This window comes from Calidris pugnax, unplaced genomic scaffold (genome assembly GCF_001431845.1).
Source record: "Calidris pugnax isolate Ruff unplaced genomic scaffold, ASM143184v1 scaffold75, whole genome shotgun sequence".
Lineage (NCBI taxonomy): Eukaryota > Metazoa > Chordata > Aves > Charadriiformes > Scolopacidae > Calidris > Calidris pugnax.
The window spans coordinates 117,267-144,286 of record NW_015090908.1 but is presented as its reverse complement, the minus strand read 5'-3'; the positions used below and the strand labels follow the sequence as shown (position 1 = coordinate 144,286).

The 27,020-nt window shown below is 39.8% G+C and overlaps 1 protein-coding gene across 1 annotated transcript in view; it reads left to right on the top strand.

Annotated features, from left to right (window-relative positions):
* DIP2A (disco interacting protein 2 homolog A) overlaps positions 1-27,020 on the top strand; it is a 128,797-nt gene that overhangs the window by 34,581 nt on the left and 67,196 nt on the right. Inside the window, exons 4-5 of the mRNA XM_014949205.1 lie at positions 18,412-18,531; positions 22,791-22,910. Coding sequence (XP_014804691.1) covers positions 18,412-18,531; positions 22,791-22,910 — 240 coding nt within the window. The remainder of the gene's footprint in view (positions 1-18,411; positions 18,532-22,790; positions 22,911-27,020) is intronic.

The following is a 27,020-nucleotide window of genomic DNA, read 5'->3' as shown; positions in this document are numbered from 1 at the left end:
TACAGTGTTAGTGTTCTGCTTTTAGATCAGAGAACAGAGGGAATAATGCTGTTGAAAACTTGATGCTGTGAGATCCCCTTGGCTCTTCGTAGCAGGATAGACAAAAAATTTATTCTCATGAGTTCTGCTGACTGCTGAGCTCTGGTGTTTTAGAAAAGTTTTACAGTGTGCATTTGGCATTGAACAGTTAGAACATGATCTGATGTTTTGTCATGGCATTTCTTAGCAGAGGTTTGTTGTTGTGGTTTGGTTTTTTTGGGGTATTTTGTTGTTGTTTTTTTTTTAAATACAGCTGTAGCTTTTCCCTTGGCAATTTTATAATACTTTGTAGACCACACAGGACCTAACTCATCTCTATAAAATGACTCATTCCTCGAATAGAAGCAGTTTGGATTTTTTTAGATAAATATTGCGATCAGCAGTGAGCTCTGGCTTTACTTGCCATACCTTCTCCTTCTTACACTATTTTTCTCTTAGGAACTTTCTCACTTTTCTGTTCAAAATACCCTGTCCTCCAGCTCAGCTTAGTTAAAGATTTTGAGACCAGGCTAAGTACAGATTTTAGCTAAGGATTAACAGTTGCAAGAAGTGTTCTGTCAATGAACTCTGTCTACTAGAAAGTTATGCCCTTTGGATTTCCGTTTCTTGTTTTAATCTCTCATATCTGCTGACTTACTCTGCCTGCCTTCCTTTCTGTTGATAGTGACTTTATTTTTTTTTCACTCTCAACCCTTAAATTGAAAGGCTCTTTACACACATTTTTTAAAATAAGTTTTAAAGCTAGGATGCAATGTAAAGCACATTTGTTCCCCTTTTCTGTATGAATACTGCTGCCCCCTTGACATATTCTAACTCTTGGGGTCTTAGAAGCAACACTGACTCCTGTGCAGGGATGCCAGGGGTGTTATGCTGATTAAATTCAGTTGTCTGCTCTAGGAGCCTGCTGTGATACCTGTATAATTTCCGAAGTTATTTTGTAATAACCTCTTTAGATAACCTGCTCATTCAAGAACTCACTTAGCCGGAGTGATCTATCAAACTGCAGAATTGACTTGTTACACAGCTTTGGAAGGAAAAAAAAAATAGTAGGAAAAATATGTTAATGGCACTTGTTTAGAATTGTTTTCACTGAAGCTTCTCTTTCAAACTTGAGGTGTTCAGGAGTGTTTCATTCAAGAGAAGTGACTTAATATAATCTATGTTAACACCTTAACATCCTGGGCAAGGATAGCACAACCTAAGTAGATCCAAGTGCAGTTCAATAGTCTCCTAGAGTCTGTGATCTGATATTAGGCTCAACTAAGAATCCTAGGTCCATTTTGATTTCCAGCTGCTTAAAAATTTCTCCTTGTTCAGCCAAGTTTTCCATAATAATAATTTTGACCACCAAGGAGTGGTGGAAAATAAGCTGATCCTGTGGTTTGTCCTACTTGCTTGAATACCACATTTTCTAAGAAATACCAGATTATCCAATTTGTCTACCACTTCTGCCTAGCTTTGCATTAAGATGACAGGAATTTCTAGCTTTAGTATGCTAAAAAGAGAGTGAGTGGTCTATCTGCCTCTGAGCACAAAGAATGATACTCTGGCAAAAAGACAAAGTTTGCTTAAAACCATAAGCTAACTATGTATTGCAGTTTCCTGACATATGTTCCATTAACCCAGTTCTAGCTTGGAATTTTCTTAACTGACACAGCTTCAACACGGCTCAGGTTAATGCGTGGGAGTCCCAGTGGCTTTGAGCCTGCAGTAAATTTTTTATCATTAACAATTTGATCATGGGATTTTTTGTAGCATCCTCAGTAGCATTCTTGATAAGATTTGTGAAGTTTGCCATTATCTGTCAAGTTTTTGCATGCTGATGGATGCCAGCGTTTTAGATTTGAAGAGTTCTTAGTCTGTGATTTGACTGTTCCCAGGACTTGCATTGTTCTAAATCTGATTTGGTCATAATTTCTTTTTCAAGTTTATGCGTTGTTGGCTTTTCTCTGTTGGCCTATGAGGTAAAGATTACTGACCAGTTAATGTTACCTCATGTTCTTCAGTACTTATTTGAGTTTCACAAAACCTGATGTCTTACTCATAGTGCATAAGTACCTAGCTCTACTCATTTTGTTAGGAAACTTTAGCTGATAGTACAATTCTGCTGATTTGTAAGGTTTTTAACAAAATGTAGGGTGGTGTCGCGTTAAAAGGGTGTTAGTTTTGTTTCTGTTTCAGAACGAGGGCTCTAAGACAGCTCAGTGTTTGCTGTCTAAGATCCTACCAAAGGCCTTCACTGGGACAGCATCACAAACCTGTAAAGGTAAGTGATGCCCTGTTTCAGGGCCCTGCTAAAGGCCTTTGCTGAAACAGTTCAACGTTTGCCCGTTTCAGAACTCCCCAAAGGACTTTTCACTGAGACAGTTAGCAAAGACTAAAAGATAAAAGGATATAATGAAGTGACAGCTATAACGTTCAGAATTGTCATTGATAAATGCACTAGCTGCAATAGTGCTAATATACTACAATAATGTTAGCAAAATAAATGAATAAATGAACAAATAAGTAAATGAATAAATGCTATCCCAGGAGTTTTTTCACCAAGAGGTGAAGGTGCAGTACTTACTAAGAACTTACCCCATCTTGGTAGAAGAAGAGGAGCACAACCCATGGACTGTCTCTTCTAGGTCTCAAGTTTCTTATTCCTCAGAGAGATCTCTCGATCCGCTGTATTTCTATAGGTGTAAATATATCCAGGTACCCTCTGTATTGCCCTTTATATCCTAACCTTATCTGATCCCCTCCCTGGGGTGACGTTTTAGCGTGATTTGTGTGGAGAGTCAGATGCTATAGTCATATATGTTTACTATGTTCTTCATTTTGCTCATTATCATACTTAGGGATGTGAACTTCAATATTAATTTTGTGGCTAATTAAGCAAAAGGTCTCACTTCGGGCACCGTGGCCTTAAAGATTCTGTGCTGAAGCCGTTTATGTGCTTATCCCTTCATTCTTGGGACTTTGAACCAAAACAGGGCCATCTTGCCATCACAAGATTCCCTCCTTTGGCTGTTTTGACACCAGCCTGTCAGCTCTTCCCCCACAGTGTTTGCACAGGAGATAAGCAGTCATCAGTGTTTGTAGCCTCTTATCTACCAGATTCCCACAGGTGAGCAGTGAAAGTACTGAGTAAGAAATAAAATTCCTGGTGAGAGACAGGAAAGTAGAAAAAGGAGTGATGGGAAAATTGTTGGAAATGAAATATTTTTATTTCTGTAAGTTTATGAAATATGAAATTTGAGAACTGGAGGTAGGACTGCATGTTGATGTGGTACTTATAAAGAAGGAAAAAAGTGGTGGTACAGGTTTGGAAGCAACAGTGGAAAAAGATGGCTTAAATTGAGAGGAGAGGGTAACCACTCTGTGAATCTGCTGTGGGTTCTCCAACTTAGACTTGAATGTGGAAAGAGTTTTCTATGATTTTGGGGTCAGTGGTTCTTCTATCTTGATAGAAATTTGAAACAAATAGCTGTAATAGCTGTAACAGAGTTCATTAGTAGATAATGAGATCTTCTTTTAACAGATACTTATGAATCAACAAGTTGTATGATCTTTGTGTCTTAAAAAGTATTCATATACTTATAAGATTTGAGTTCTGGAAGTTTTGTGTTACACCTCATCAGCTGAAAACTAATCATACAAGACCAAGTAAAATGTATTGAATTAGGTTTCTACTGCTCTGTGAAGTTGAATCTGTGGGGAACCAAATCATTATACAGACAATGTTAAATAACCCCACAAAGGGCTTGGTGAATAGAAAAACACAGAAGTGGCTGCAAAGCATATTTTCAATTAACAGTAAAATTAAGTAAAACATATTAGTATTCAGGAATTGCATTTCTGTAGGCTCTGTTTTGCATTCTAAAATTCTAAACCTGCAGTTATAAAGAGTTAGTGGAAATGTTAAATTTCACTTAGGAACCATAAAACTATGTAGTTACGGGGAAATACTAATTAAAATGTGTTATGTTGCACTAATCCAAGCAAATGCACTGTGCAAAAGTAAAAGCAAGTGTTGAGTAATAGCAAGCCTTAACAGTAATCAGTCAGTAATTGGTGTCTTCAGTCAACTTCTGCACCCAAATTTCAGATAAAACTCTGAGGAAATAATAAATTATTTCTGTAGGCAACCTGGCATGCTGCTAGGTGAGGCTTCTGGGTGATGGATGACATCAGACACATTGCAAAAATGCATTTTGAATGTAGATAGAGCTTGGGTTTAAAAAGTTTCAGAAGTAACATGATAAAATGAGCAGTGTTTACAGTGAAATTTGGTAATCTGAATCCTGGAATGTGCTGTCCTGATAGGGAGAAAATACTGTACTCCCTTCTCCCTTTGTTCTTTGTAGTCAATGTTCATCATCATCTTTCTGTTGAATTTCAGGAAACTTTTCATGTTTAAGGGAACTATTTCTTTCTAGAATCACTTGATATTCCAACATGTGAAACAATACCAGGGGTGATGGCAACTCCAAAAGCCTCATTATAAGCAGTCTCAGTGCTGTGTTTGGGAGAGCGGGTAACTTCTACCTGTGAGGTTACGTTTGTCATTGGAGCATTAAAAAATTCATGTCAGGAAAGTGTAATGTCATGAGCTGTTTGTTGAATGTGAAATAAGTAAAATTTATTCTCTGCACTCAAATGTGATATGTTGGTAACTAAATTTCTATTTAGTAGTTGCCATGCCATTACCTGAATTCTGCTGATACTCCAGACACTTGAAATGATTTCAAAGCTATTTTAGCTAAAGGGGAAGATGAAATACAAACCTCAGAGGTTCTGACAGCCACCAGTCAGTCACTTGAAGGTAGTCTGTGTTCCCTTTTATTAAATAGGAATTACCCTGTCTCATGGTTTAGCCTCAGACGGCAACGAAGAACTACAAATCTGCTCTCTCTGTGTCCCCTCTTCCCCCCACCCACCAGTCCTGGGGGGAGAAATAGAAGAAAAAGGCAAAACTCATGGGTTGAGACAAAGGCAGTTTAACAGAACAGCAAAGGGAACAGGAAAACAACATCACTGATAGCAGAATGTACAAGCATGATTACAGTACCACTGCTCACCAACCAGACCTGGGCTGCCCCAGCCCGCTCCCAAGCAGCTCCCAGCTGTAGACTGGGCATGGCTCCCAGGTATGGAATACCTGTGTCCCAGCCAGAGCTTGGGGAAATTAACCCTATCCCAGATCAAACCAGGACACCCTGGAACCATCCTTCACTACCGTGGTAATTTCCTGCTCACCCCTGCTCACCAGCTGCTTCTTTAAAGAAATGAATATTTTCTGTAGTTTTAAAAACTTGGCCAGTGTAGCATTTACTTATATATTTTTATAATACATATATAATAATAAAATCTATTTATTATGTAAAATATAAAAAAGCTACACTGTTTTATTTATAGTATTTACATTACATGTTTTTTAATATTATATTTTAATAATAATGACAACAACAGCAGCAGCTATATAGCACTACATATTTATCTTTTTAATTTACCAGCGTTTTACTTGTTTTCTTCCTAGCTCTTGAATGTTTCTGGTTTTTACCAGATTTTCCTGGTCTAAATATGCTTTCATTTGAGAAAACTCAGTACTAGACTTGAGGCCAGCTGTCATATTGTTGATTAGTTGTCAAATGCCAGTGGGATCAGACCGGTTCCTTAAGCACCTGTGTCCTGCTGAGGCACACCTTCCATCCTGGTACTGGATGTGCAGATTGACCACTGTGCTCATTCATTCATAAACTCAGAATAACAGAGAATCACTGAATCTTCATGGTTGGAAGGGACCTTTGAGGTCATAGAGTCCAACCACAAAAAAAACCCAAAAACAACACAACAACAAAACAAAACAAAAACCAACAAACCCCAAAACCACACCCACCCACAAACAGACCCAACCCAACAATGTCGGGCACCAGAGCATGCCCTGAAGAGCCACGTCTACACATTTCTTAAATACCTCCAGGGATGGTGACTCCACCACCTCCCTGGGCAGGCTGTTCCAGTGCCTGACCACTCTCTCAGGAAAGTCATTCTTCCCAATATCTCATCTAAACCTCCCCTGCCCCAACTTCAGACCATTTCCTCTGCTCCTGACATTATTCCCTTGGGAGAAGAGGCCAACCCCCACCTCTCTACACCTTCCTTTCAGGGAGCTGGAGAGGGCAATGTCGTCTCCCCTCAGCCTCCTCCGAGCTAAACATGCCCAGTTCCAGGGGCAACTCAGGGACATCTTCCTAGCCAAGGCACCTCAAGGTCAATCAGGGCTTGAATGCCCTGTATTTCTGGAGAACAAAAGACACATGTAAGCTTTCCTGGTTTTGCCATTCATAAGAACAATATGAATAAATTCCAAGATTGTTCTCTGAGGAAGTCCAAGACCAATCGTAATGTGGTAGAGCTAGAACCAACCTGGGAGAGCTCTGCTGGGAAAAGAAAATTTCAGAGATTGTCTTGGAAAACACAGGTGATTTTTAAAAGTACTTCAGATGTACTTAAAAAAGAAATTGTTTGTTGGAAGAAACTGCTAGGACCTGGTGATCTTAAAGATTCAAGAACACTTCCAAGCCAAAGCAGAAGAAACAAGATAAAATCAAACATGAAAAATACATTGGTTGATTTCCATCTAATCCTGAGATGATGGAAGAGACCTCTGTTGACTTGAAGTTAATTGCTTCAGCTTGAGGTCATACTTGTGCAATCAGTAGTGGATCTGCACTGAATCATTCAATCATATAGACTTGTTCTTCATCCGGGACATGACTGTAATTAGCCACAGCACTTAGCAGTCTGTTACCGTTAGCTTTCTTATGTCAAGTCCGTTTGGTAGATATTAGAAACAAATTTGTTTCTAAAAAAAACCAATCAGTGCTAAATTAATACTTACCATTTCACTCCTGCTGTCTCTGATGGTCTCTTCAGCCATCAGTATTGACATAAAAGTTCCAAATGTCTGTTTTCATCTTTGGCAAATAAATTTTTAAGATCATGGCTTTTACGGATTTATTGTGAAAGAAAATATGAATGGTACTTTTACCATAGTGCAACTGCCACTGCTGCTTATCTATTAGTGGTAGTATAACAAATATAAGGAAAACAAAAATGTAGAGATATGTAAATACTTAACCAGACAAGCTTCTGCTTTAAAAACATGAAAAAAACCACACAACAGCCATTTTCCTCTGAGAGCTCTCATTCACAGGACATTTATGGTGTGTTTTCCAACCCTAAACACTAGTCCAGATTAATAGTACTTTTGACAAAGTTTACCTGAGTAATCTGGCCTAAAGTATGACCTACAAAACCCAAGGTATTTCAGTAGAGCTCCTTGTATTATGGGGGGGGAAAGAAAAGTATTATGATGAATGATGGGTGCATATTCTATTAGCTGTGCTGAATAGAAAAGCATGTAGGGTGACATCAAGGCATAGTCAGCTAGCATAGGAAACTGGGTTTAAGACTCTGCAGTTATCTGAAACTTCACAGTCTCTGAAGAATGTTTCTGCTGCTAACAGGGATACAAGCCCTTTCTATTCCAAAGGAAAGGTTGGACCAGACACTCTTTCGAGGTCTCTTCCAACTAGGTTGTTCTGTGATTCTATATAACTGTGATTTTTGTTTTCACTTCTTTGTGGGTACTTCAGCCTAGCATTTGATTAGAATGGGATGAGTTTTACATAATTTATAGTGCGTTGTTCTGCAGTTCCTTTTCTAAAGAATGTGCAACTTACTCTGGTGTCTTGGAGTCTACAATAGCTTTTATAATTCTTATATTTATAATTCATCTGAAAAAAAAATGCAGTTACCTTTCTTGATGATACTGAATTAAAATTCCTACCTTATATTATGGATATAATAGCTATGATGTTATATGTATGTCCAAATTTCAATAGACTAGTTTGGTTGGATCTTAGTGTAATTGCTTTAAATGAAATACATGAAAATGTAATGTGATCACATGGGCTAGTTGAAAAGCTTTTTATACTTTCACTGCTCACAGTTTGTGAAAATATCAAGAGATTGCTGTTCATGGGCCTTTTTAAATAAGTGCTTTTTGGTTTTTGGTTTATTTTTAGCATTGCACCTTTATGACTAAATTTCATAGTATGTTCTTTTGGGAGCTTGAATATGGAGATTGGGCTATTAGATTGGCAATGGTTTTGGTTTATTTTATTTGTGTGTGTGCTAAATTAATTTTTCAGGAAAAATAAGAGTCATCCTGCACCAGTCTAACTATATCTGCCTAGGTACAACAAATATTTTGGAGCTTACTGCTAAGGGAAGAAATAAAATATTGGTGATTTCACTCCGTGAATGGAAAAAAAGTAAATTAAAAGAAATCAGTCCTCAGGCAGGTGTTTCTAAAGTAATGGGAACTTAAGTAGTCAAGTCCAAGCCATTCATCTTTTCCAATGGTTCATATGGTAATCAGTTGGTAGTTATCACGTAAGGAGCGGTAAGTGCTACCTAGATAGGATAAAGCTTAATAATCATATTATTTTAAGAATGGTATATTCTGTAGGGATCTTTATGCTGTAGAATATTGAAGATTTAGAAGCTGCGCAAAGTATACGTTTTGATGCAGCCTGACACACTTAAGAGCAAATGATCAAGTAGCATACTAAACTCAAAGGACTTCATACTAGAAGAAACATTGAGGTAAATAGTTTTACAAAGTGCTAAAATGAAAAGCTATATTTCTGTGATCTTGGAGTTTTATCTGGTAGTAATGTACTTCCTAGAAATATGGTGGACTTAGATGCAGGATTTGTAGGTTTTTGTTTCATTGGTGGCCCTTCATGCTCCCTTGTGCTTACGAAACGTTGCTGCTGCTGCTGTTTCAAAGGTGTGTCTTCTTTGATAGACAAGGCCTTGTACTTTTCTTGAACTAACAATGTAAGACCTCTGTTCCCATCAGGAACACAGAACGTAGTTATATCCATCATCCTTGGTAGCTTGCTTTCTTCTTTTCTAATTTGTGTGCTTAAATAAATATTGCATCTGCTGGCTCAGCCAATATAACCAAATTTACGTAAATGATGTGGCCACATCGTCTTGAGAGTTGATAGTCAAGCAAGGACTGAATTATCCCATTGCTCTCTGCTGGAGCTGGGTGCTGCACAGCCAGCCATTCTCCTCCAATTGCCAATCTTCCATTTCCTGCTCCTAGTGCTGACTTTGCTGACTCTCTGCCATGGAGGTCTTTCATATGTGGCTTCTGCTTCTTTTACTGCCTGCTTTAATTAGACCTGTGCTGCATGGCACTTAGGTAATTTATATTCATTTGGGCTGTGACTGACAGGCAGAATCTACTTATGTTAGGAGAGCTGGGTTGCTTGTGAAGCATGTCCCAAATTGCCGCTTAAAATAGACTATTATTTTGAGAAATAAAAGTTCTCGCTAATGACACGTAGGCGTTCTGCTTACCAGTCTTGTCATAACGTCTAAATAAGCATGTCTCTTGCTTATATTTTGCTGATATTTTTTATATTTTCATTGAGACAGTTCAGTTTCCTGGGTTTCTTTTTTTCTTCCTATTTGCCTGAAATTTTCCTGTTTCCTAATCCACTTCCTTGGATTTATTGAATTTTTAACATCTTCTATGCTTTTGTATTTTTTGCTGCTGTTGCATGCTTCCTCTAATGGAAAGTAGTAACACCCTTAAAATTGTTAAGTGTTCTGCAAGTGGAAACATATGAGCTGAAGTTTACTTCCTTGAGGAGAGAAAAATATTATAGAACAGTGGAAGATCATCAAGCATAATTCATATATATGATGCCTATTTTTATTTAAAACCCATGATTTTCTAATATCTTATTCTGGGTCATAAATTACACTGGGTAGACACTTGTTCAGCTTCACTGACCTAGAACACTTAGATCGTTTCAGATCTTGACAAAAATGTGTGCATCAGGTAATATGTTCTAGGATGTGGTATAACAGCAAAGAATTATAAAATTAAACTATGACATAAGTAAGGACTAGATGCTTAATAACTGAGGTGAGGCTTCTGAGATCAAAAAGTAAAGAGAGATCCTCAGATTTCAGTCTCTTGAGGAATAATTTTCATTTAGTCTCCTGTCTTAAGTTTTCTATTAAAAGATCAAGAACTCAGCATACATGTTTCATGTAAAATGCAGCATCTCTGGTGATTTTTGTGAGAAGTTTCCCTTTTTTCCTTTATAGTTCAGTGGAAAATAACTGTATCTAAAATTCTATTTAAAGAAATCTGGAATTAATATCACTGTCATTGTGGAGCTGTACTTAAGCTAGGAACACATTAGCACAGAATCCCATGGAGTTGGAAGGGACCTCTGGAGATCATCTAGTCCAACCCCCTGCCAGAGCAGGTCCACCCAAAGCACAGGAACGTGTCCGGGGGGGTTTGAATGTCTCCAGAGAAGGAGACTCCACCACCTCCCTGGGCAGCCTCTTCCAGGGCTCTGCCACTCTCACAGGAAAGAAGTTCCTCCTCATGTTTAGGTGGAACTTCTTCTATTCAAGTTTGTGCCCATTTCCTCTTGTCCTGTCCCTGGGCACCACTGAAAAAAGACTGGCCCCATCTTCCTGACCCCTCCCTTTAAGTATTTATAAGCATTGATCAGATCCCCCCTCAGTCTTCTCCAGACTGAAAACATCCAAGTCCCTCAGCCTCTCCTAGTAAGGGAGATGTTCCAGGCCCCTCATCCTCTTTGTAGCCCTCTGCTGGACCCTCTCCAGCAGTTCCCTGTCCTTCTGGAACTGGGGAGCCCAGAACTGGACCCAGTGCTCTAGATGGGGCCTCCCCAGGGCAGAACAGAGGGGCAGGATGACCTCTTTTGAACCTCTCGCAGCTATGCAGCTTTGCTTGAGAAGACTGAGGAGTACGAGTTACCCTAGTGATGGTGAAATCAATGGGTTAAATGGTGATACTTCACGTGAAGGTGATACGCACAAATGCACCTCTTTTGCCATGGTGTATGAAGTGGTACTAATGGGCAAGGCCCCATTCCTTGCATATATTAATAAATGGCTGAAAAACTTGCCAGGAGAGACCATACCTGTTCTTGTAGACTGCCTGTCTCTAGGAAACTGCTGAAGCTCCCTTTCCTTTCGGGCAGGCCATGGCAGAGGGAACTAAGGAACACTGCGCTGCGTTGCAAAAACCTCCCTCGTTTTGGTGGGGGCTTTATGTGAGCGTGGGTGGCAAACAGACTTTTCCTTTCTTTTAGTGCTTTGAACCTGGTTGTTGTCTTTTGTCCCTCCCTTATTTCTAGATCCAATTCAACAGCTGCAGAAAGTTTAATCATGTACAAAGAGCTTGAATTTTCCTCTTCGGCCTCCCTCTTCCCCTCTTCTCTCTGCAAAGCTCTTTAATATGATGTGCCATCTTCTGCAGACTTGTGGATGTTTGGAGGCATGATACAACTAAAACTGAGATGAGGGAATTGTTGCCATGCTATTTTAACTCCTTTGGGTTTACTTTTCAGTTTACCATTAAAACTTGGAAGAGAATACTTTTGAAAGGTTCAGCTAGTGAACCTGGTACAACATCTCTCATAAATTAACCTAGTTTAGAATTGAAATGACTTTGAATTTCTATTTTTGGAGATGAATTTCAGGGTCAGTCTTTTTGTGAAGCTCATTAGATTTGAATGTGTAATAGCTGTTTCAAATAAGAGTTCACTAAGACATAGGTGGAAGTCTTTAAAAACTGTTGAGTTTGATGTTAAGACATCACATCTTATGCAGATGAGATGAAAGAGGCAACAGGGCAACTGTTCTGCTCATGGGCTGCCCAGGAGACTCCCACAAAATAAAGCTAATGCTTTTGCTAAGTATGTTTTTGAAATTTTTATCTCTGCCTGTCTGATGCCAGATGTGTTTTGCTAGGCATCCTCCCTATCCATCCCTCTTATTGTAAAATAATTTTTGCTTGTATAATTCAAAATTGCTAGAAATGTCAGTGTTAGTCTTGATTCTCTAGTATTAGTTGATTGAAAAATACAGTTGTAATTCAAATATTAACTTTAATTCTGTAGAAGCAAATTACTCAGTTAATTGGAACAAGCAGCCTCTTTAAGATGACTTTTCATTCTTGCTAGCTTTGAGTAAGTTAAAAATGGACAAAACACGATGATAGTAAATCAAGTGTCTCTAGTGTATACTTGTTAAAAATGTTATTTTTGTAAAGATCTTCAGTGTGAGTGGGGGGAATTAGCCTAATTATCCAGCTGCTTTTGCTGAAAGCTAAGGTAGTGATTTGCATAGTACCAGAATAAATTACCAAGTTCACCAAGCTTGTGGAACAGGATTTTTCTGGCACATAATTGTGTAGCCTAAGAGTTAGATGCACTATGTTACTATTTTTACCAAAGTGATATTTTTCAGACTCATCCATGGTGTTTTTTCACTATGATGTGAAACCTTCTTTGAGAAGTCAAAAAGGGAGACTTAACTTGAAGAAACACAGTTGTGGTTTCCAACAGTGCCACTAATTTTGTGCCTCATTGTAATTTAAGGAGAACTTCAAATGTTCATTTCTGTATATTTCATCACAGTACATCTGCCCTAATTCTGATTCACAAAAGTCTGTTCTGTCAGTGTTGGAGGAGGAGAGTTCTGGTTTTGGAGTTAAGCTTCCATGTACTCTAATACTTATTTGGGCTCTCCTCTCTTCCCCGCTCCCCCTCCCCCAATACTGGTTTCGCCAAGTAGCAATGCTTAAGTTGCACATGGCTCAGGAGCATCCTACATTCAGCTTGTCATCTGATGGTTGATATATTAGTCAGCTCATTTTCCATATTATTTTCTCTGTACAGTCAAGGGTTAACCCCTTGTGCCAGATGCAGCAGTGTCATTGACCACAGATTATGCTGACCAGCTTTGCTGGGTGTCCTAGTTTCAGGTGGGACAGAGTTAATTTTCTTTCTAGTGGCTGCTGTGTTTCAGATTTGGTATGGAAGGAGTGTCAATAATGCATATTGTTTTAGTTGTTGTGAGGTGATGTTTATATTAGTCAGGAGCTTTTTTCAGCTTCCCAAAGAAGCAAGAAGCTGAGAGGGAGCTTAGAAAGAGCAAGCTGGCTGACAGAGTATGCGGTATCACAGGCGTCGTGCTCAGTATATAACTGGGGGTTGGAATCCAGAATCACTGCTCCTGATGGGCTGGGCAATGAGTCACCAGGTGGTGAGAGTGACTTGTGTTGTATTACTATGTTGTATATTCTTTTACCATTATTATTATTAATGATATTTTCCTTTTCCATTATTGTTCTATTAAACTGTATTTATCCCAACCCATGAGTTGGGTTTTTTCCCTTTCCCTCCCTCCTTTTCTCCCTCTGCCCCCTGAGGGGGAGGGGAGAATTGAGCGAGTGGCTGCATGGTTCTAGGTGCTGGCTGGGGTTAAACCATAACACTGGGAACATTGGATCACAGAGTGGGAAAGGGGCTTGGTTGTGGTCTTATGAGTCCTGATTCCAAAGCTCTGTAGTTACTTACTTTCATACCAGCTTTAGAAGTTCAAAATGGGGATTCATGAGCTATAACAGCGCCCAGAGAGAGATAGTTTTGGAAAGCTGGGTACTGAACTGTAGGAGTGGAAAAGATAAGAGTAAGGAATTAAGACTAGAACATTAATCTCTTCTTCAACTTAAAGCTAATGCACCTCTTTTGGAGGAAAAAAAAATGGGACAAAAAATTGATCTTCTGCTCTTTTGTTGCCTTCTTCACCCAAGGTCCCTTTTGACAATATCACACAAAATTGGCTTGATGTTTGGCGCGTTGACCTTCCTAATGTACAATGCTGTTGTCTGAAAATTCCATAAACAGGCAACCTATTTTAGGAAGACTTCCAGCTTAGCTACTTGTTCTTTTCTCTCTTTCACCACCTTAGTGGCAAAACCCACATTATCCATTTGCATCCGGTGCACTATCCATTTACATCTGGTCTTTTGTTGGGTCAGGCATTGAGGAGATGACTCGTCTCAATCTTTTTAATGAAATATGAAGTTGTTGTTTACTGTTTCCGGACCAGCACATCTTGCTGGACTCTTGACTTGTGATTATGTAAAACTTTTGTTCACAAGAGATGTAAAATACAATTCTCAAGTGTTTTTACCACGTTTCAAGTATCATATACGTTGAATCAATTTGGTTGGTAGACTAAATTTGCTTTTCTTTTGGAAACAGAATTCTACTGTAGTGTTTCAGGGAATGTGACCTCTTTATATTGGATAGTGTTGAAATATCATGTGCTTACTTGTCTTCATGTTCAACTGCTCTCCCTTGGGGACACTTCAGTTTCTTTCAGTTTCTTTCTCTCATTTCCCCTATTGGGAAATGCATTTGATGTTATGGAGCCTGTTGTCTACTTCAGAGGCATTTCCTACTTTGGAGAGGAGGAAGACTCCATTAGGTGAGAATGTGTTTCTTCTCTCTGTACAGCAAATTGAAAAATACGAGCATATCTCCGGGGTTGGATTGATTTCTGAAAATTTAGATCTGTGGGATTTATTAGATGTTCCTTACTTTTCTATTACTTAGGCTCATATTTTTTTCTGCACACATCCTTTCTGGCTGACTCGAGGTTGCTTTCTCAACATTCAGAGGTGTTAACTATCAGCTGCAAGTGAGGACCAAAAAAGGGATTATGGAGTGCATTCAGCTAGTGGTGTTAACAGATACGTAAGAAAGCTGAGGTGTAGCAAGTGATCCAGTCAGGAAGATGATAAAAGACTTTTCCTAAGGATATTATATTTAAAGAGAGTTCATTTTGATTAGCTGAGGTAGAACTGATATATTCAATCCAATTCCTGTTTGAAAACTTACACTTCAAGTGTGAAGACCACTTCTTACTGAACGGTCTTCTAATTACTATATTTATTAATACTAAACTATCATTTTCATTCTTGGTACACACTTAGGGTGAAGGGGAGGGACCAGACACCCCGTGAGAGAAAGAGGAATACTTTCTTACTTGTTAAAGTAATAGCTTTACTTGCAAAGGAGCTGGCACAGATTGCTCTTGAGTGATGTCTTCAGTTCAGTGAAAGCTGCTTTCTGTAAATATTTGCATTTTCATAGAATCATAGAATGATTAGAGTTGGAAGGGACCCTAAAGAGTTTCACTGAGTTCCAACCCCCCTGCCCTGGGTAGGGACACCTCCCACTAGACAGCTTGCCCAAAGCCCCGTTCAGCCTGGCCTTGAACATCTCCAGGAATGGGGCAGTCACAGCTTCTCTGGGCAACCTGTTCTGGTGCCTCACCACCCTCATAGTAAAGAATTTCTTCCTGATATCTAGTCTAAATCTCCAGTCTTTTAGTTTGAAGCCATTACCCCTTGTTCTTTTGCTCCACTCCCTGATAAAGAGTCCCTCCCCATCTCTCCTGTAGGCCCCCTTTAGATACTGGAAGGCTACTGTAAGGTCTCCCTGGAATCTTCTCTTCTCTAGGCTGAACAACCCCAACTCTCTCAACCTGTCCTCGTAGCATCGGTGCTTCAGCCCTCTGATCATCTTCGTGGCCTTCTTCTGCTAGACCTGTTCCATCAGGTCTATGTCCTTCTTGTGCTGAGGACTCCAGAGCTGGACACAGTACTCTGGGTGGGGTCAGCTGCAAGTGAGGACCAAAAAGGGATAATGGAGTGCATTCACCTAGTGGTATTAACATAAGAAAGCTGAGGTGTAGCAAGTGATCCAGTCAGGAAGATGATAAAAGACTTTTCCTAAGGATATTATATTTAAAGAGAGTTCATTTTGATTAGCTGAGGTAGAACTGATATATTCAATCCAATTCCTGTTTGAAAACTTACACTTCAAGTGTGAAGACCACTTCTTACTGAACGGTCTTCTAATTACTATATTTATTAATACTAAACTATCATTTTCATTCTTGGTACACACTTAGGGTGAAGGGGAGGGACCAGACACCCCGTGAGAGAAAGAGGAATACTTTCTTACTTGTTAAAGTAATAGCTTTACTTGCAAAGGAGCTGGCACAGATTGCTCTTGAGTGATGTCTTCAGTTCAGTGAAAGCTGCTTTCTGTAAATATTTGCATTTTCATAGAATCATAGAATGATTAGAGTTGGAAGGGACCCTAAAGAGTTTCACTGAGTTCCAACCCCCCTGCCCTGGGTAGGGACACCTCCCACTAGACAGCTTGCCCAAAGCCCCGTTCAGCCTGGCCTTGAACATCTCCAGGAATGGGGCAGTCACAGCTTCTCTGGGCAACCTGTTCTGGTGCCTCACCACCCTCATAGTAAAGAATTTCTTCCTGATATCTAGTCTAAATCTCCAGTCTTTTAGTTTGAAGCCATTACCCCTTGTTCTTTTGCTCCACTCCCTGATAAAGAGTCCCTCCCCATCTCTCCTGTAGGCCCCCTTTAGATACTGGAAGGCTACTGTAAGGTCTCCCTGGAATCTTCTCTTCTCTAGGCTGAACAACCCCAACTCTCTCAACCTGTCCTCGTAGCATCGGTGCTTCAGCCCTCTGATCATCTTCGTGGCCTTCTTCTGCTAGACCTGTTCCATCAGGTCTATGTCCTTCTTGTGCTGAGGACTCCAGAGCTGGACACAGTACTCTGGGTGGGGTCAGCTGCAAGTGAGGACCAAAAAGGGATAATGGAGTGCATTCACCTAGTGGTATTAACATAAGAAAGCTGAGGTGTAGCAAGTGATCCAGTCAGGAAGATGATAAAAGGCTCGCCAGAGAGGAGTAGAGGGGCAGAATCACCTCCCTCGACCTGCTGGCCACACTTCTCTTGATGCAGCCCAGGATGTGGTTGGCTTTCTGGTCTGCCACTGCTTATGGCTTCTTGTCCACTAACACCCCCAAGTCCTTCTCCTCAGGACTGCTCTCAATCCATTCTCCCCACCAACCTGTATTTTTGCTTGAAATCGCCCTGACCCATGTACAGGACCTTGCACTTGACCTTGTTGAAGTTCATGAGGCTCACATGGGTCCACCTGTCCAAGTCCCCCTTACTTGTCTTCATGTTCAACTGCTCTCCCCTGGGGACACTTCAGTTTCTTTACTGGGCAGCGTGTCAACCACACCACTCATCTTGGTGTCATCAGCAAACTTGTTGATGGTGCATTGTGCAGCAGATCTTCTATGGCCAAGGGAAGTTTACTATTAAACACAACACTAAGCCAAACAGTCACGTAAGATCATAAATTCTACATCTGCATTTTACATGTGTTGTACTTGGTATGTAGTGGCTTTTGTACTTCTGAAGGTGATTATTCACTGATCTTAAAACAGTAGAAACTGAAGAGAGTCCTTCTATTCCTCTGGCTTCTTGTGGCTGTGCCTGACGTGTACACTCAGCACCTGCAGGGGTTTCAGGTCTTGGTTTTGTACTTGAATTGTAGATGTATAATAGATGGGAAAATAATATTGCAAGTGTAAGTTCCTAGCTCAAATTTGTGTAGTCCTTGCAAATGTGTTGAAAACCATCAGGGAGTCTCTTCATTTTGGAGGTTAGGGTGTGACAGGGAATATTTAATAGTTACTCTCCACCCCTTTGATTTCTTATTTCTGCTATGCTACAACATATAGGTGAGATTCATCTTCCTGAACATTAGCCAGCCTACAGGTAGGTGGCTGCTAAGAGCCCAGTTCTAGACAGGTGCAGAGGAAACAAGAGAGTGGATTTTTGTTACCCTTGATGGGGAAAGGTCTGTAATCCTTTAGTGAGTAGGTAAAGTACCCAGTCTAGCGAGATTAGAGCAGTAGTTTTTGGACAGCTGAAGCTCACAGAGTAATTCTGCCCTTAACATCTGCAAAGTTATTATTAGAGAATTGTGGAGTTTTTGTAGAATGTGAGTCTTATGGGTATTGGACTATTGAATGGGAATAGATTAAACAGATATGCACATTCCTAAATTCTAGTTACATTAGCTGTCTTGTTTTTAGACTCAAAAGAAATTTGACAGAATATTGCAAGCTTTATTTAAAAGGTGGAGCAGTATCATAATGTCTGTTCAGGGTCTCCAAGTCCAATGTGTAATTGTAACCATCACTGTGGCATTTCTCTTGATGTCTAGCAGTAAGCTGGGAGAAGATTGGTTCCTTCTCCTCCCTCCGCATAGATCTGGCATACAGAGCACCTAATGACAAATGATTGTAAACTCTTGCAAGGAGCAAAGGAATTTTTCTGTTATTCAGAAGTTTCTGATCTTCTGCGTGAAATGCTTACCAGATGAAGCTAGGTTTTAGTTTAAAAAATTTTAAATGTTGGAAGTTGAGATTTTTTTAAAAGTATAGACTTAAGACTTCAGAAGTACTTGTAGGTAGGTGTCAAGGGTGGTGAAGAACGTAGATGTGGGAAGCAGATGTCTTATTTGTGAACCTGAATTTGTACTAAAATAAAACTCTATTTCAGGTGTGGATCCATCCCTGCAAGCAGAGAACAGAGTTCCAGGCTCTTCGCAAGCTACAGCTGCTGTATCTAAACAGCAGAAATCCCGTTCTATCAACTCGAGGGATGAGCGCTTCCGATCTGGTAGGGGAAAGAAATTTAGCTAAAACATCAGGTGAATTAAGAGGAAAAGTCTACCAGTAAAGCAGTACCTATACCTAAAGAAAAAGTTGGAAGTACTTTGAAAGAAGGGAAGAGCTAAGGAATATTTTTCAAGAATTTCTATACATGAGTGGTTTTGTATTTCTATAATTCTATATTCTATAACCATTCGTAATGGTTTTGTTTGAATCCAGAATGGAGGAAATGCTAGAAATTGTAGACATGCCTTCTGATGTTTTTCTTATTGGGATTTTTACACCATACTTAATGATTTTCTCTTGTTTGCTGATCGGGTGTCCAGTCTGTAGAACCTAAACATTCAGAAAACTACAGCATGTGGGTTATGGGTTGGTTTTTTTTTTGCTTGGTTGTTTGGAATATTTTGTTAAAGGAAGGATATAGGATTATCATATTTACTGTAGCTCACTTTCAGATATTTCCTGTGTCCAGTTCTGGGCTCCCCAGTTCAAGAAAGATAAAGTACTGAGGAGAGTCCAGCGGAAGGCTACAAAGATGATCAAGGAACTGGAGCATCTCTGTTATGAGGAAAGGCTGAGAGACCTGGGTGTTTTTAGCCTGGAGAAGAGAAGAGTTGAGAGGGAATCGATATCTAAAGGGTGGATGTCAAGAGGATGGGCTTGGTCTCTTCTCAGTGGTGCCTGGTGACAGGACAAGAGGCAGTGGGCACAAACTAGAACACAGGAAATGTCTGAACATAACAAAAAACTTACTTACTTTGAGGGTAGCAGAGAACTGAACAGGCTGTCCAGAGGGGTTGTAGAGTCTCCTTCTCTGGAGATATTCAAAACCCACCTGGCCATGATCCAGTACAACCTGCTCTGGGTGAACCCACTTTAGCAGGGGGGTTGGAATGTAGATAATCTTCAGAGGTCCCTTCCAACCCCTACTCTTCTGTGATTCTGTAAGGCAAGTGCGCAAAAAAGGGAGATGTCACAATAGATGTTATATTTACTTTTAAATGGATGCCACTGTTACAAACCTGTTTTGGAAACTTGTATGAAAATATCAATATCCTCATCACATCCTGTTTACATGGTTACTTTTCAGGTGGTTGAAGTACACTGATTACCTGTGAAAGTCCTTGTCACAATAGCAAGAAAAGACAGGTGCTTGGAGACTTTTCTCTCCTAGATGCTTTGGACTTTTAACTGGAAATTTTTCTGCTCTTTTTTTGTGGGTTATTCCATGTCATGGTTTTGGAGATGAGAAGTGCAAGCAATGACATGCACTGCACATCCTTAATATGTTGTTGGTCCTGCATCACTTTGCTTTGCAACTGCTTGGGCATAGTGGTTATTACATCATATTTGCATCACTGACGTTTAAAACCTTGCTTCAAAAATGGACTTGCTACGCTTTTATGGGTGCTTTATGAATAATTGAAGGATGAATGAGGCTTCTTAAATGTTCTGAGGATATATATGGGCTCCTGGGAGAGATGTATTCAGCTACACAAAGAAGAAATTTCTCAATGTCAGGGAAGAATACATAGTATCACAATTAACTAAATGACATGTTTAAGAGTATGTACAAATTGGTCATTTACATTTATTTTTGCATTTTGAATGTATCATCAATATACTTTTACTGTTGAATATATACTGGAGAAAAACCAGATTACAGCCATGATTTCCAAGTTACTTTGTCACCAAATAAGAGTCCAAATAAATTACAAGCAGAGCCATGAATCTAATAGAAATTAATTCATTTAAAATAGTACGCCATGTTAAAACTAACAGAAATATAATCTGCAGAATAGCACAACTGTACCAAGGAATACTTGGGAACCGTTAGCTGAGACCGCTAGGAGGGTGTAGAGAAATATGCTGTATACGCTGGCAATTTTCTGTCTCAGAGCCTCAGATGTCCTTTTTAATTTGCACTGGGGATACTTAAAAAAGCAAACAAACAAAGCAAGAAGCAAGTAAACAACCCTGCCATATTACTGGTATTGTTTGGGGAAGTTTGGCATAGAGCTCAATAGTCTTACAGTGCAATACATGTAGAAGTGGGTGGATATTAACAAGTTCAGCTAACATACTTGTTACAAATAGATCTGGCTTTTAAGCATTAATCTAGCTATCAGTGCTAATTATCAGTACTTCCTCTTTTCCTGGAGTTAGTATTTGCATAGCCTTGTTGATAGAAAAATTCTTTAAATCAACTTTCAGTGATTCAGAAGTATTGCTTGCAGTCTCATCAGTCTAGAGCTTAGCCAATATTTTTACTTCTCAATATGAGTATTCCTGAATGATCCTAAGTGTTCAGGCAATCCTGTTAGTGGACAGTTATTCAAGATGAAGCCTTATATGTGTATGGGTTTTAGTTTATTTCTTGTATTTGTCACTGGCCAGTGCCAAAAAGCTAGGTAGTACTTTAAGTGGATTGCTATGTCCTTCTGGGGTTTTCCTTCACTGCTCTGCTAACTCATGTTTCATTAAAAATTCTTCCCTAGAACGTGTTCTTCACTTTGAAATTCTCTTCTTGATCTCAATTAAGAGATAAGAGAAAGAAAAACGCAAGCTGTTTGTTTCATGTGTTTTTACTCCTTGAGAGTATTACTACTCTGATTCTAATAGATGTTGAACCATCTAGTTGACTCAAGTCTGAATTCTTCATGTTGGTGTTGATGCTCTTTTTCATGGCTATTTATTCCATGGACCTCTTTGTCCAGGTTTGAGGTAAAACAGAACCAACTTTCTGTTCAGTATTTTTTCTTCTTAGCTAGGCCTCTTCTAACTCTCTGGAATTAACAGCATATTGTGGAAAAAACTTTTCTTTTAGAGTGGTAAGACCAATGTTTGTACTTCATGCCAAGGAGTGGTGTGCAGAGAGGCTCTTGCTTATACTTATTGCTATAACAACCAAGGTCAGCTCATTTCATTATTTGCCCCGTTGGAGGGTCAGAAGCAGAAAAGTGTAGAGGGGTCCCGCCTGCAGGGAAGAGGAGAGGTGACCCAAACCTGACCAACAGGGTGTGCCATTCCAGCTGCCCCATGCTCAGTATAAAAGCTGAGGGATTGAAGTGTCAACTCTCTTTCTTCAATGGCCAACGTCCAAGGAGGACCCTCTCTGTTCGTCTGCCTTTGATCCCGATTCGTTGTTGTCCTGACTCCAGATTCAGAATTCAGTTCCCATCTGTCACTGAGTCCAGTCTGGGACTTCCCCAGTGCCTGCTGGTGACATCATCCTGGGAGCTTGATATGATTTTGTATATATTGTATCTGTTTCACTATTTCCTTTTAATTTTATTAACATTTCATTAAAATAGTTTCGTTCCTTCTAAATTTATAAATCTCTTTATCTCTTCTCCTGGGAACGAGAAGTGGGAGGAGAGCATCTATAGCCATCATAGGCCAATTCAGCATAAACTACAACACTCTTGCTTTGTCAAAGTTAACTGGAATTGATCAGCATATTTAAAATAAATTAGGAAGAACCTCATGCTGAGTATGACCAAAGCAAGGTCAGGACTAGTACCAAAAGTGGTGCTTTTTGTATTTTTGGTTGTTGAAGAGATACTATAAAATATTGAGCTTTACTTGTAGTCATCATCAAGGCTAATCCCTGTAAGTATGGGGCAGAGAAATTACTGTTGTTTTTTAATATGTAAGTTGTGTAAGTGTATGTATGTCAGATGTCTGAGTTTCATACCTACACATCTATCTATCTGTTATGTATTTGCAGCCTTAGATAGTTAATAAAAGGATACATCCTTCTGTCAACTTGAACAGTTTGATTCTGTAATTCTTGTCTAGCAGCTTCCACATGAAAGAAATGTGGTAAGACAAATGCATAACGCTTTCATGAGGAAAATTTGTTGACTTCACCCTGCTTATATCTTCCCTTACCTTTTGAAACCATTGCTTCTGAGCTGAATTTGAGTGGGAGGCAGGCATGCTTATTCAGTCTTACTAAACACCATTGAAGGAGAAACAATTGATGGAATTATCACAGCTTCAGAATTGAAAACCATGTTAGGGTAGTTAAGCTTTGGATCTTTCTGCTCTCCAAGAAGTGCTGCTTCCTCTGAAGCTGAGAACCTACTCCTTTCTGCAAGCTAAGCAATTGGGCTATACAGAACTAAAGCCATAAGGGCCATCATGTGTGATTCAGCCTTTGAATCTGAGCTGTAAAAGATGGCATTGATGCTTTCTATGTTTTTAGAAAGAAATAATGATTAAACTTAATCTCTTAACCTTTTTTCGTTTTCTATATAGATGTCCACACAGAAGCAGTACAAGCAGCACTTGCAAAATACAAAGAGAGAAAAATGCCTATGCCTTCAAAAAGACGATCTGTTCTTGTGCACTCTTCAGTAGAAACTTACACACCTCCAGGTATCTATTAAATTAACATATGTATATCTATGTGAATGTGATAGCAAAATATGTAGAGCAAATGCTAAGTTGTAATTATGTTGCAATAAACTACTTCTATATTCATGTCTGTATTTCCTGATAATCAGATGTTGGTTGGATTTGTTCTTTGATGTCTTTCCCCAAGATTTTTAGTGTCTCATAGAGATACTGTAGCTGCTAAAGGTACACTTGAAAGCAATAATAGAGTGAGCACTTGTCCTTTATGCGTTAAGTATGTTCTCTTATGTAATGTCTCGCTTGGAAGGATATCAGAACTATATCGCCAATAATCTTGGCAAGCATATCAGAACTATAAATACCTTATTTTGGGTTACTTAGGGTTCTTTTTTTTTAAGAGTTGAGCATTAAGTTGCTGCATTAGCTTACAGAACACTCATCAGATGGTTTCAACTGTGAGCAATTTAGAACATTCAGAAAATCATATGCTATAATTGTTCAGATTGTTTAGGTTAGAACGTTGGGTGTTTTTTGTGGTGGTTTTTTTGTGTGTTTTGTTTTTTTTTTTTAAGGAAAAACATGAGTTATCTTCCTGTCGTCTCACAATAAATTCTTTATAGGTTAAGGAAATCTTTCTCCAGATAACATGTGCTAGCGAGTGAAGTGTTTTGGGGCCAATGTCTTATATACAAAGAAGAGGAATTTCCCTAAGCTCTTATGTTTTTCTTAAGTTTTGAATGATGTGCTCTTGTCTTTTCTAATATACCTGGGAGTAGAAGCACACTGACCTCTAGTGCTCTTCTCCATCAAATCTGTTTCTTATCCCCCTTCTGTAAAAGAGCAGTTCTGATGTGCTGCTCTTTTGCTTCCTGGGCTATATTTCTTCTTTCTGGTCTTCCTAGTTAAAAGAAATTCCATTTTTCTTTGCCAGTCACACACTTTTTATATTGTTTTTGTGGGTTCTCTGATTATTTCATTAGGTAATAAATAATAAGCTGCTTCTGTAATCTTATATATAGTCTTTCTTCACCCTTATGTTTTTGACATAGTATCATGCGTTTTGATTAGCTTACTCTTCTAGTACTTCTATACTCAGAAGCCCACGAGGGCAGCTGTTGTACCAGGGTGGTTATTGGGCTCTTGAGTTTTCTTGCATATGTGTTTGTTTAGTATGTTAAAGTTGTCATGAATTGCATAAAGTGAAATCCTGCAGAAAATTAATGTATAGCAACCATCTGTATACTGAGGCTTTGGGAGAGGGGCACTGAGGTTTCTGCTTATAGCTCTTCAAAGCAATATTCCTTCTCACTCTCCAAAATAAACTCTGATAGAACAACCATTGGTGCATTTCATGTAAGAAATGTAAGACTCTAAAAAATTGAGAAGCTGTGGGTAAACTGTTAGGTTATGTGATAAAAGCTGGCCTGTGCACCCTCACGGGAACACAGAAAGTGGCAGGTGGAGAGCCCAAGTAATACACTGCTCCAGCTACTTCCAGGCCTGTCCAAGAGCCATCAGGCTATCTCAGACCCATCTCCACAAGCCCAGGGGAGCATGGGGAACAACAGCAGGTGGGAACTCAAGTTGAGGACTTGGGAGAAGACTCACCTTGTCTAGGCCCCTCCCAAGGGTATCCCTGAAGAACCTCAGCCCTCCTGTCTGGGCATGAAACCCATCAAGACTAGTCAACACTAGAGCACCTTCTGTACTGAGAGGAAATGCTGCAGAGGGGTATGGGACACATTATGGGATGCAGGGCAAAAGTATTTTGGGACTGCAAGAGGCTTGTTATGGGGTGTTTAGGTGAGGAACCACAGATGGGGAAAGGGGTGATTGAGGAGGAACAAGCGTGGTGAAATTAGCGGGGTAAGAGGCTAAAAAGGGCTGGTCATGCATAAATGGTACACTTTCCTGGCCATGCCCTGGACCCGACCCTGCAGTTCTGTCCTCTCCCAGCCTGTCCTCTCCCCCTCTTATACTCTATTCCTGACACCTCTCCTGGGTGAGGGACTCCTGTTTTCTGTGCGCATGGAGTGGCTGAGTCAGTCAGTCTATAACAAGCAAGTGGAGCAGAGCTGCAGCCTCAGGTTTGTATGTCCAGGTGCCAGCAACTGGAGAGACTGGCATGCAGGGGCAGCTATATGGCAGACCCAGTGTCTGAGCCCAGCTGCTGGAGGGATCCACATTTTATGCATGTATGACCTCCATCCTGCTCAGCCAGAGAGGGGTGCAGGATGTAGCCATGGAATCTGCCCATGTTTGTGTGAGTGGTTTTGTGTGTTTGTGGTGCTGGAGAGTGCCATCTTCTAACATGTCTGCCCAAGTGGTTAGCAGAAAAGACAAGTATCAAGTATATTTTCACTGGGCTTTAGCGGGATACAGAAGCACCCTAACTAATATATTCTGAAAGCAGAGTTCACGGATTTGACAGAGCTGGAAGGGACCTCTAGAAACCATCTGGTCCAACTCCCCTGCCAAAGCAGGGTTGCCCAGAGCACATCACTCAGGACTGCATCAAGGCAGGTCTTGAAAATCTCCAGAGAAGGGGACTCCACACCCTCCCTGGGCAGCCTCTGCCAGGGCTCTGGAACCCTCACCCTAAAGAAGTTCTTCCTCATATTTGAGTGGAACTTCCTATGTTCCAGCTTGTGCCTGTTGCCCCTCATCCTATCACTTAAGTGTCTCTGGGATCTGTCGTGTTGTTTCTTGGTGACTTGTTATGAGATGAGATACTTCTATCTTTATAAGAAAATGTGCCACTAGATTAATTTTATATCATTGCAGATCAGGCCATTCAGAAATATTCTGAGGACTTGTTTCAGCTGTATCAATTCACAAAAATAATTGTATTTTTGTGGGCCTACCTTTATTTGCAAAGTTAGCTCAGAAGGATAAATCAGAAATTGCAAATAACCTGAGTAGTGCTGAAGCATCTAGTTTTGTTGTCTTAAGTCATTAAACCACTGCCTTAAAATCTCAAAACTTCTGTATTGGCAGAAGTTAATGCAATTAAAACCAGGCTTTCTTAATAACTGAAATTTTGTTACAGTTGCCATCAGTCACCAGGAAGGAAGCATCAGACTCTAGTCACAATGTTCAGTTCAAAACCAACTCCTGACTGGCAGTAATGGAGCTGCTTTCATCAGTCGGCCTTCCAAAAGTTTTAATGTACTTTTGTTTTTGCCCCATCAAGTTTCTCATCCTTCCCATATGGATTTCACATGATCAGAATTTGAGCTGTACTCTTAATCCAAGTTTGGTCCAAAGGGTGGTGGTTTCTGTGGCTATCTTGGGTCAACTCCCAGCTAGGAAGAGCTGCAAGCCAAGTACATAGCATTCTGCTCACAGCACACAAAGAACCACTACTTAACTCTTGCAGCTGCCACAGAGCTAGTTGCTGATGTTGCCTTGCTGCTTTTCTGTTGTAATTATATTTGATGTTAGAACGTTTTTACTATGGACCCTTTATTTTTATACACAGTTAATATTTTGTATTTAAAGTGGGTGTTTTTCCCTCCTTAGCTTGTGTAAGACATCTGAAAGCTTAGAAATTTTTGAGAAACTTCATTCAACTTGTATGTGGATACTGTCAGAGTATGTATTCTTTGAGAAACCTATTTTTTCTGCAGCTTTTTTTCTTACTCTTTAGTGATAGTAGGTCACAATTGGGGGTGTGGTAGGTTGAAACCTGAGGGTTTATAATACTATCTTGTTCCGTATTCCATTGTGCCCAAAAGAAAGGGAAGGTAGCAATAAGTAAGGGGCAGATTTGGATCCTCTCCAGGAGCAGATGTCAGCAGCCAAAAGCTACAACCATTGCAATAAACCAAAATATCATACAAGGCACAGACCCAGGAATGATGATGCGCCACAGCTGTATCTTATGAAAGATCAATTGTTTATTTTCATTCAAAATTGCCATGTTTGTCTTGGGATGGCCAAGAGATCTGTTAGAGGGATCTAACTTGGAAAATGCCATCAAGTTAAAACGGGCTTTTTATGAAATTATTCTGATTTCTGTGCCTTCTAGACTGCTTAAGAACAATTACTCTGAAACTCTTGGAACCACATATATTATTGAAAGGCAGAAAATTAAACAACTGGTAACTGAAATTTGTTGCCAAATATGAG